The sequence below is a fragment of the Protopterus annectens genome, chromosome 6.part0 (genome assembly GCF_019279795.1).
Source record: "Protopterus annectens isolate FY-2018-M chromosome 6.part0, PAN1.0, whole genome shotgun sequence".
NCBI classification, from domain to species: Eukaryota; Metazoa; Chordata; order Ceratodontiformes; family Protopteridae; genus Protopterus; species Protopterus annectens.
The window spans coordinates 319,299,321-319,311,185 of NC_056737.1; the positions used below are offsets into that span (position 1 = coordinate 319,299,321).

An 11,865-nucleotide genomic window follows, 5' to 3' on the forward strand; every position below is an offset into this window, starting at 1 on the left:
GCAGGCAGTGTCCAGATGTGTTGAGGCACTGAGAAGACAGAAGAGGAACAGCTGTGGCAGTCACTGAATGAAAGAATGACTATAGGAAGAGTTTGATGAGACCATGGAGTGCTTTTAATATAGCCTAAGAAAAGTTACAACAAACCATCCAGTAATTCAGGAAGGCAGGTGCAGTAGGATATTGCCTAGGCTGGTTTAGCAGGGACGGAGAAGCACTGATAGAAAACTTGAGTGGTTAAAGGTACATTTTGATGAGCTGTTGAACCTGTTGGATATGCTCTACAATGAGGAGGCTATGTCAGAGTCATTTGGAGGGATTGGATCTGTTTCTGTAAATGAACCCACAGTGACATTTATAAAGTTTCAAGGACTGCTGTAGAAATAGAGAAATAGGTAAGACTCAGCTGTGTAAACTGAAATTATAAGTTTATCATGGGGAAAACACCTTTTGTATGTCACATGGAAGACTTTTACAGTATGTCTAAACTTGCAAACTGTGATAACTGTCCACATTTTCATAAAGAGGACAGAAGGGTGTGGTCTAGTTATAGAAGGATCACATGACTCATGCTCTTTGGAAAAGTTGATACCAATGTTCTGGAAAGGAGACTTTGTCTAATGTGCGAGTCTGCAAAACAGAAGCAACAGTGCAGATTCCAACCTGGGGATAGATCAGTGAATCAACTGTTTGCCCTTGTATGGGTATTGGAAGGATTGTTGGAGTTTACTAGTATAGCATGCATTTGCTTTGTGAATCTGGTGAAAGCTTATGATAGTGTAGTTGTGAATGCCTTGTGAGAGATACTACAGCAGTACAGGGTCCCAGCACTGCTGTTATGCACTGTTCATTCCCTGTATTTACAGAGTAAATGTCCACATTCTGTGTGCTAAATCAAATATATTTGAGATAAGCTAGGGTTTTGCCTTCTTTCCCCACCTATTCCTGCTTTTCTTGCCCAGAGTGTCAAAGTGCAGATGATGACTGGGAAGTGTTCAGTTTGAAGTGTGAGAGTTAAGAGTTTGTTGTTTGCAGAAAAGGTTGCCTTCTTCTACTCACATGAAAATGATCTTTGGCATTCAGTAGAGTATTTTCACTTTGTAGGAAGACAGTGGAAAGATGATCACAGATTATGGTTCTGTTTTGTAAAGCAGTGGATGATGGGAGAGCAGCTACTCCAAGTGGAGAACAAGTATTTTGGGGTCTTCATGAGTTAAGACAGATGGGACTGAGAGATTAACAAGTGGATTGTTACTGTGACATCAATACTGGAAGTGTTGTAATAGACTCTGATGGTGAATTGCGATCTGAATTATAGGATGAACATCTCACTTCACTGATCAGTTGTTGTCCAGAACATCACCTTTGGTCACAAAGATAGTTAGATCCTGGATACAGCTATCATAAATTAGCTACCTTCATATGGTAGCTGTGCTTTCTCTATGATAGAGTAATGAACCTGCCGATTAGTAATAGTCTTGGAGGAGATATCCTTCACCTCAGGTTTGACAGGAATCAGCTGAGATGGTTTGTGCATCTGATTTTTTTGCAGCTGTGTATACCTGGAAGGCATCTGATTTTTATGCAGCTGTGTATACCTGGAAGATGTATTTGGCACTATTTACTGGAAAGAGGCCTCAGGGAAAGCAATGGACAGCCTGGAGGGATTATATCTCTCAACTTGACTGGGAGCACCTGAGGATCCCGCTGAATGAGCTGGGAACTGTATCTAGGGACAGGGGAGTCTGGTGTGCACAGTTCAGCTGGCTAGCACTATTACCCTGATAAGGAAAACTGGTTCAAGAGATAGATGGATGGATGATATTTGTCTTATAACTATAGCTGGTAAAAAAGAAATAAATACATGAATGGCAGCAAAGTAAACATTTGGTCTCACTCTTCTCCATGGTAGGCAGGAGAAGAAATGTTTAACCCTAGACTTTAATTGATGAAGCCTGTTGCTCCACCCACGCCCTCCAAGCATAGGTAAGTCTTTACTGATGTGGCTTAGCAAGTGCCATGAAGAAAGGCAGGATGTTCTTTCTGCAGGAGAGCAGGGACATTGATGGTATCATGCATAATCAAGAATGTAGACCTACTGTGTGTCTAACTCCTTGGATACTACAGGCATACACAGGGCATAGTAGGGCTAAACACAAAAATCTGATCCCTTAAAGGAAAACTCCACTCTAGAACTAAAAAAAATCTATTTTTTCACTCTGCCTTTATTTCGTGACCTATTTTAACATCTCAGAATCACTCTAAGTGCTTTATTTGTAATTTTAGCCTGTTTTCCACAACATAGCTACCAATGGGGCTTGGTGTATCAACATGATCTTGTTCTCCCTCAACCCTTTCTCTTTCCCAGAATGCTTTGTATGACTCATGCCAGACATAAGGAAGTAACTTTGAATTCCGATGCCATTGGCATATAATGGGATTTGTGTGAGTCACTGTTATTTTCTTTACCTTCTGTAAAAGGGCTGCTTCTTTTCTGTCTCTTAATTACTCTCATTTATGTTTGGCCTTGTTTTACACTATACTTAAAAGTTGTCCAGCTACAGCCAGAAAAGTAACTAAATTGTAGGCCTTTGTTCAGGGTTTTCTTTTGTAGTCTAAGAGGAATTGATTCTGCAAGGGTCTCTCAGTGCAGTGACAGATTTAACACCTTTGCAGTAGTGTGGGGGTAGGGGAGTCTCAATTCTACTTGAACTATATGAACATCTTTCTTCAAATTGCAAATGTACAAAGCAGTTTCTGTGAAAACACTGATTCAGCAAGTCTGAATTTGTTCTTTCCCAGTGTTATGCATCCACGATATTGGTGTGTGTGTGTGTGTGTGTGTGTGTGTGTGTGTGTGTGTGTGTGTGTGTGTGTGTGTGTGTGTGTGTGTGTGTGTAAGGTTTACTATGACTTAATGACTTATGTGAATGGCAGTAAATCGAACGTCCGATGTCGGAAATCATGGTTTCCAAGGGACAGGATATCGAGCCAAAAGTGGTTGACCACGTTTAGTCGAGTTGCATGGTGCACTCGACCTTTCGGCAAGCATCTTGCCGAGATTGTGGAGGGAGGTCATGCTTCAGTGAGGAACAGGGAAGTAGCCTATTTCCTCACTGTAGTGCAATCTTGGAGTTGGTATGTTTAATGTGCCCCCTCTGCAAAATAGTAGAGGTAAGCTGTGTAAGACGGCTGGAAGACGGGAATGTCAAAAATGTTGTATACACATTTTCGTGTTTACTATTTTCAACATTCCAGTCTTCCACTGTTTCCAAATTCATTTTTATTTTCCGATGTTGCAACTGCTCGACCCGACCCCTTTCGACCATAGTAAAGCATATAAAATATATATGTGTGTGTGTGTGTGTGTGTGTGTGTGTGTGTGTGTGTGTGTGTGTGTGTGTGTGTGTGTGTGTGTGTGTGTGTGTGTGTGTGTGTGTATATATATATATATATATATATATATAGTTTCACTTCAGAATCCTGAAATATCACAATCCTGAACGTCATAATCCTAAAAATTCAAAATCCTGAAAAGTCAAAATCCTAAATCACAAAGTACTGAAAATATACAGGACACAAAGGATGACAATATCCCAGTACAAGGACACAGAGAAACACATACAAGACAAAGGATAGCACTTTTCACCAAGTATGGGCAGGGGGGCAAGCCTCCCACACCGCCTGCTAATAAGTCCAAGATTGCACTCCACAGAAAAAAAATGGCAAACATACCATTACATGTTCATGACTGCCTGTCGTAACCTTAGTAACATTTTTTAACTTGCTGTACTACAGCGTAACTCATGGTAGTATAGTGAAGTGCCATCTTGGAGTTTATATATGTAAGTAGCAGGGGGTGTGGGGGTGCATGGGGGCTTGCCCCCCTGCTTATATTTGGTGGAATGTAATCTGCTTTGTGTTCTGTATAGTCAGTATATGTATCGTGTGTGTTTTCAGTCTTTTGGGATTCAGGATTTTGAATTTTCAGGATTTTGGGCTTCCAGATTGTGAAGTTTTCTGTAATTCAGGATTGTAATATTTCAGGATTCTGAAGTGAAACCATGTATATACACACACATATAGATATATATATATATATATATATATATATATATATATATATATATATATATATGTATATGTATGTGTGTGTGTGTGTGTGTGTGTGTGTGTGTGTATATATATATATATATATATGTATATGTATGTATACGTATATACACATATGCGTACGCATATGTATGTGTGTGTGTGTGTGTGTATGTATATATATATATATGTATATATATATATATATATATATATATATATATATATATATATATATATATATATAGAGCACAAAAGAAACTTTATTTAGGTTCACTAATTTTGGTGGTTAGCACAGTCATGTCGTACATTTGGAATTCAGCTGTTTGTCCTTCTGCAAATCTCAGTGTGCAAAGCAGCTGTCATTTGCATGTCTATTTTACATATAACTGTATAAAATAGTGGCATTATACTACCACATATTGAGGACTGCTTAGATACTGCTACTCCGTAGATGCCATACCTGTCAGAATTTTAGAGGCAGCTGTCAAACTATACTACCACTGTTGCATCCTAATCAACATCCATATGTTCTCCTTTATTGTCCAATGCAGCATGGAATGCACAAGGTGCTTTCAAAATAATATAAAATGCGACAATAGTTACTTAACGTCAATGTCTAATGAAAACCGGGCATGATAAATGGTCTGAGATACTCCAGTTAATCAGAAGAGTCTATAAAGATACCTTATGTCAGAGAACATGGATGTCTTTGAAAAATGTGGCACATTTTTAATCTGCAGGATACATGGCTTAGCACCACTCTGAGGATTTTTATTTCTCAATGGAAGTTGTTGGATGCAAGTCACAACTTTTCTAATGTGACTTTATGGTTATTTGTTACAAGCCAATTCCAACAGTATATGAGACAGACTTGTTTTGATGAGGGGCAAAATGTGCCCCTCTCTAACTAGAATTTGCAGTTTGCATACTGAGTAGAGAAGTAGGCATAAGAGATCGGCCATTTGCTGTGTGCTGTCAGAATCCGTTTTTCTTTTTGAGGGTAGAGATTTTGTTGTGGTACCCTTTTTTTGAGAATTTTGAGAAATATTACTGATTTTTTCACAGCTGCAGAAATATTTCTGTACATTATTATTTCCCTTAAATGCAATGTTTCAGACACTGTATATATACAGATTTTTTTTAAATGTTACGCTGACTCTGGAGATTGTAAACAGCTAACCAAATAAAGAGAAAAAAAGAGTCACACTGTCCACTTCTTAAATATTTAGCAGGTATTTGAGATATCATACTGTCACCATTGAATGTGGAAAGAGGCAGTTCTGGGCACATTGCAGGTGCTGCGAAAAGCATTTTTGGCTAACATCAACTAATTTCATGAACTTTAATCATACCCTGACTTAGGAATGGGTTCCATTCCCATCATGATATTAGAAACCCAAATGACTTGGAGAAATTAAAGTGTGAGTTGCCGTTAACTATGTGTTCTCTGTTTCTTGCAGCTGGTTGTCATTAGTGATCCCCATGTAAAGGTAGATGAGAAGTACTACATATACTCCCAGGCCAAAGCCAGGGACTTCTTTGTGAAGGATTCGACTGGTGAGGACTTTATTGGCTTGTGCTGGCCAGGTAAGGAGTACTAGTCTCATTAATGTGATCATTTGTATGCCCACTTTTGTGAAAGGGATTCTGATGTCTTTGAAAGAATACAGTAGGTATGATTTTGTACTTGGCGTTTTGCGCCTTTTCTTAGAGTAGTCTTTTCTATCCAAAAAAAAAAAATCTTTGCTGTTTTGTGTGTGTGTGTGTGTGTGTGTGTGTGTGTGTGTTGTAGTTTGTCGGTATGGCTGAAAAATCTGCAGGCTTTAAGAGATGCTCCTCGTGCAGTCAGAAGATGCCGTGCTCCGACTCGCACGAGGAGTGTCTCTACTCTCTAGGGTCAGCACACCTGGAGGTTGAATGTGACATTTGTGCATCATTCAACCCAAGGGCCCTTATAGAGTGCCACAATAAGCTTCTCCTCAAGGGCTTGGCACAGGGGGTCCTGTGTCCTCGGACTCCCCTTCCAAGTCTTCGCAGGAGCCGAAGAAGAGACCTCCTCCTACCCCTGGGGTGTCATTTTCTTCACTCCCGAAAAAGCCAAGGCTGTCGGATCGCAGATCCCCAGATCTGAGTCCAACTTCTTTGGCTTTGGTTTCAAGGTCTGTCATTTCCCAGAACTTTGGATCAAGCTCTGGGTCCAAGGCCCCATCAGATCGGAGACCTTCAGATCCGAGTAAAAGCAGCCCGCTCCTGGATCCATCCATTATGGCTTCCAAGGCTTTAGATCCTATAAGGTTTTCAGATCCAACAGTAGCGTCAGATCCTGTTGTTGTAGAGGGCTCCCCTTCTGGATACTCCAGGAAGTCGGATCCGAGACATTGGAGCCAATCTCCTTCTCAAAGCCACAGAACTTCAGGATCCAAGGCTGGATCCCCAGCAAGATCTGGCCATTCTTCAGCTTTGTCCAGATCATCCAGAAGTCTCCTTCCCTCGGACATGAATAGGATGATGAGGAGTTTCCTCAAAGCCCAAATAGAGTTGGGCCTGCTGCCATCCCCAACCCATGTGGCTAGGGGACCCTTTCCATCCATAGGTCTGCAGTCTCCTCTTCCAACCCAACAGGTTTTAGAATGTCAAGACTAGGAGATTCGTGGTGAGAGACTGACGGTGTCTGGTATCCCCCCTTCTCGACACCATCAGGGTCCCTGGCCAGCTGTGTTCCGCAGCCGTCGGACCAAAGTGAGCCTTGTCTTTGAGGTGTCGCTGCTGGATCCCTGGGGGTGGGTTTGGGTCTGGAGTTTTCGGAATGCTCCCTTCCCTTGGGGGGTTTGGTGTGGGGCAGCTCGGGGCCAATATCGTCCAGGGGCTTCAGCACTGAGTTTGGGGTCTCTTCTACCTTCCCAGGTGGCCCTGGCCGCCAGGGGGGCTTCATCCAATCCATTAGCCTTCCAGGGAGTAGAGAGGACCGTGTCCAGTTTGGTAGTTACCTCTCCTTCTTCTCAAAGCCCTCCCCAGCCTTTCTTGGGATTGGAGTACCCATCTCTTCCGAGTTCTCCCCTGAGCCCACTGCAGAGGAGGCCCCTTGGACTCACCCAGAGAGTCTCTCACCAAAGACATGAATTTTGAGGAGGGAAATAGGTTCCTCCAGACTTCTGCCTGAGGAGGTTACCTTCGGGGACACCCTGGAAGCTCTCAAACAGAGAGGTGGTCTTCCCAACACCTGTCTTCGGAGGAGTCCATGTTCCTGAAGATGTTCGGTATTGGCCCTTCTACATCCTGGGTTCCCCCCCTGCTAAAAAGCTTGTGGACTTCATCGCCAGCAGGGCTTGGAAGAAGCCAGACATGGTGGAACCCCTGCCCAAGAAAGCTGATAAGTTCCTCAGTCTCCCTAAGGATAGGTCTTTTTAGAGCAAAGGGGTCCCTGTCGATGCCATTGTAGTGTCCGTTGCTACCAAGAAAGAGCTAGCTAAGCAGAGATTCTCAGTCCATCCCCTGAACCGGGAGTCCTGGGGGATTGGCAATTTTAAAGTGTGTGTTTGCCTCAGCTACGTTTGGTCTGAGGGCAACTAATTACTTGGCCCCTTTACCCAGTTTCGGGGGGAGTTGGTTTTGGAGCTTACCACTTCCCTGTCAGAGTTCTTGCCTCCAGATGGCTTCAAGCAAGTCTCTCTGAGGCTGTCCACTCTCTCTTCCTTAGCAAATGCCTCAATGAGGCTGATTTCCAAAACTGTGGAGGCCACCTCTCGAGCATCAGGCATAGGCATCGCTACCAGGTGGCATGCCTGGATTCGCCTTTTGCAGGTTTGCGGAACCCTTTAAGGCATCCTTTACTAATGCCCCCTTTGACGGTTCCAGTTTGTTTGGACCATTTGATAAAGAAATCTTATCCTGCAGTGAGCAGGAAGGTAAGACTCTTTCTGTGGTAGGGATCAAGTTTTCTACTCCCCAGTGGTCCTTTTCTAAGACCTAGAGGGGCAGTAAGAAGCTTTGGTTCCCGAGGACCGGGACTTCCTTTCAGGACATTTCCCAGGAATCCTGTTCCATAGGCTGGGGCAGGGAATTCAATGATAGATGCCACCCCAGGGGCAGAGGGGGTCTGCAAAATCAGGGCTCCTGAGAACTCTTCTCAGAGAAGCCCTTCCAGCACTCCTGAGGTGCTGACCAACTGTCCTGCCCTGGAGGCAATCGGGGGTCGTCTTTCCCTTCACCCACTAGCCTGGAGAAGTCTCACCTCCAATCAGTGGGTGGTAGAAATAATTTCCAGGGGTTACTCCATTCCTTTCTCCCAGCCCCCTGCAACTCAAAGATTTCTCCCAGACGTACCACCCCACCAAAGGGAGTTGTCCTATCTTGAGGTGCAAGACCTCCTTCAAAAATGAGCCATTCAAGAGGTCCAGACAGGATGACAAGGGTCCAGAACTTACTTTTGCTTCTTTTTGGTGCCAAATAAAGACCAGGAATCTGCATCCAATTCTGGACCTCAGCGAGCTAAATCCTTCTGTCAAGAAGTCCAAGTTCCGGATGGTCACTGCACAGTCCATTCTGCCTCTCTTGCGTAAGGACAATTTGATGTGCTCAAGGATGTGTACTATTATATAAAGATCGACAGATGCTTCAGAAGAGACTTAAGCTTTTGACTAGGGGCCAATCATTATCAGTTCAGAGCCCTGCCCTTTGGACTCACCACAGCCCCCTATTTGACAGTGGTAGCAGCTCATCTCTGGTTGCAGGGTTTCCATGTTTTTCCATACCTGGACAATTGGCTTCTCACGGCTCCTATGAAGCATCAGCTAACACTGGCGACCAGGTATGTCCTCAGGCTCTTGTGTGTATCACAGTGAACATGCCCAAGTCAAATCTAGTTCCAAGCCAAAACCTGGAATTCATTGGAGTCCTGCTGTACACAGTATCCGAGACTGCAGCACTGCCTACCCGCAGGGTCTAGTTGATTCAGCATCAAGTTTCTCTTTCGTTGAATCTAACATGCCTGCCTGTTCATTTGATTCTCAAAACGCTAAGCTCTGTGGCGGCTGCCATTCAGTTGATGCCCCTCGCCAGGTATCATATGCAAGTTCTCCAATGGACCCTGGCTGTCCAGTGATCCATTCTTTCATAGCCCATGTTTGTGACAATAAAATTGACCCAGTTATGCATGAAACATCTTATTTGGTGGCTTCAGTCTCATGACCTTTTTGTTTTCCCCTGCCCAAGGCCACAGTGATGACAGATGCCTCACTGTTGGGGTGTGGGTGGGGGCATTTTCAGGGCAGGAAGGTTCAAGGCACATGGTCCCATATGGAGAACAAATTGCACATAAATGTCCTGGAGATGAGAGCGGTCCTTTAAACACTGCAAGCCTTTCAAGAATACCTCCCTCTGGGAGTCATAGCAATTCAGACGGAAACATGGCTGTAGTCTGCTACATCAGCAAGCAAGGAGGAACACTGTCTTATCCTCTGTGCAGAGAGGCCATGATAGTGTGGGAATGGGCAATCTCTTCTAGATGCTTTCTTCTTACAACTCGTATACCTGGGAGTTCCAACATGCTGGCTGACAAACTCAGCAGGTCCATCCTGAGTCCTCACGAGTGGTCACTGAATCCATCAGTGGCAAGGCAGTTCTTTAGCCATTGGGGTCAACCATGCTGCAACCTTTGTGCTTCCCCAGTCATCCAGTAAAATGCAGCAATTACTTTGCCCTGATTCCTTCATCAGGGGAGTCACCGAGGGACGCTGTTGTTCATGATTGGCCTTTGGGTCTTCACTATGCTTACCCTCCTATTCCCCTAACACCATAAATCTTACAGAAAGCTCATTGCCTGAAGAGCCTTCTTATCCTCATTGTCCCTTTCTGGCCTCGTCAGGTGTGGTTCTCCCTACTAAGGTCTCATCTGAAGTATCCACCTTGGATACTGGATCCCATTTCAGATCTCATCTCCCATCCGTGGGGGCTTCCACTTCCCAGTCTCCAGAGCCTTTGTCTAACTGCATGTTTTTTCCAGTTCCAGTAATCCTTACACAGTCCAGGCTTCCTTCCCCGGTGAGGAACATTATTTTTGTTTCTCAAAAGCCATCTACAAAGAAGGTGTATTCCAATAAATGGAAAAGGTTTTCCATTTGGGCCAGACAATGGAATCTAGATCCCTTTTCAGCCCCTATTCCTGATATCTTGCTCATCTTATCTTCCTTTTTTCAGCATGGGGTGAGTATTTTTACCGTCTAATTTCCATGTCAGCAATGAGCCTACCTTTTCTTCCAGGTTGTGCAAAGCCTTAATGAAAGGAGTTTTCTTTCCTAGGCCTCCTATTAGGAATCCATCACCTCCATGGGATTTGACTATGGTGCTGCAGTCTCTGACGCAAAAACCTTTTGAATCTGCTAGTTCATGCAACATTAAATTCCTGTCATGGAAGACGGACTTCTTAGTATCCATTACTTCTGTCAAGAGGTTCTTGGAACTACAAGCTCTGTGCATTAAGCCCCCGTTTATGATTTTTAACAAGGGACAGGGTGTCTCTTAGAACAGATCCTTCCTTTTTCCCCAAAGTAGTCTCTGATGCTAGTCTCAATCAGTCGATTCATTTACTGGTATTCTTCCCTAATTAATCTAATAAAGGAGAATATATCTTGCATTGTTTAGATGTCCACAGACAATTGCATTTTTGTTTGAAAAGGACTAAAGAGTTTAGAAAGCTGGACCAACTCTTTGCGGCTTTCTCCAGTAACAGAAGGGGTCAGGCAATTTCCAAAGTGACTGTCTTCAGGTGGATTGCTGGTTGTATTTCCTTCATTTATGTTAGTCAGAATTTAGAACTACCCAGACCAGGTAAGGCCCACTCCACAAGGTCTGTTGCTACATCATCAGCCTTATTGGCTCGACTTTCCCTTGATGAGATCTGTGCTGCTGTGACTTTGTCTAATCTTCATACCTTCATTTCTCACTACAAATTGGACTTGGTGTCTAGGAACAGGGCTTTCTTTGTTTCCTCCATGCTCCGGCATATCCTTCCTTGAGGTCACCCAGGGTACATAGTAACTGGGGACTCTGACCCCCCCCCCCCGTAGAATAATGACACAGACAACATCATATAAAGAGTTATGTACTTACCCTAACTTGGCATCTGTGCTATCCAGTGTCATTATTCCTCACATTCCCGCCCTCCTTCCCCCTTCCTTCTGGTAGACCAGATGAGGCTGGAGTTGGTTGGATCTGGTGAGAAGTTTTTTTGCCTTTGGTTGCAGAGATTCTGTTCTGCTTTTCAGCTAATTTAGCAAATTCGATCTGAGAGTTAGAAGGTAGCAAGGGATTATGGGAAGGGGAAGAGATTGAGCTCTGGATCTGTTGCTGGCTTGGATCCAGGGTTGGATCCTAGACCCACCTGTGAGGAATAATAACTCTAGACAGCACAGATGCCAAGTTATGATAAGTACATAACTTTTTTTTGTCATTATAAAGATCCGTTATATGTATTTTCTAAAAGTGGGATTCAGAATTGCATTTACGGTATGAACTAATTGTAGTGCATATGCAGTAACAGCTGCATGTCTCTGCATTACAGTTAATTCAGAGGTATGCAGAAGTAGCCGGAAATAGAAAACTGGGGAGCATCCTCTGGGACAGTGTGTGGAAGAAAAGATAGAATAAATCCGCTCAGTAGCACATGGAGTTCTGTAGGCTATATAGCAAGAGAACATCAGGCTATGGAAAGAAGTCCATAAGATGCCCACTGGAAGGGTATTAGTACAGCTGTAGAAGATGTGCAGGATAAACTC

The 11,865-nt window shown here is 43.6% G+C and overlaps 1 protein-coding gene across 1 annotated transcript in view; it reads left to right on the forward strand.

Moving 5' to 3' along the window:
- GANC (glucosidase alpha, neutral C) overlaps positions 1-11,865 on the forward strand; it is a 981,067-nt gene that overhangs the window by 500,656 nt on the left and 468,546 nt on the right. The window contains exon 12 of the mRNA XM_044074070.1: positions 5,554-5,680. Within this exon, the coding sequence (XP_043930005.1) occupies positions 5,554-5,680 (127 nt within the window). The remainder of the gene's footprint in view (positions 1-5,553; positions 5,681-11,865) is intronic.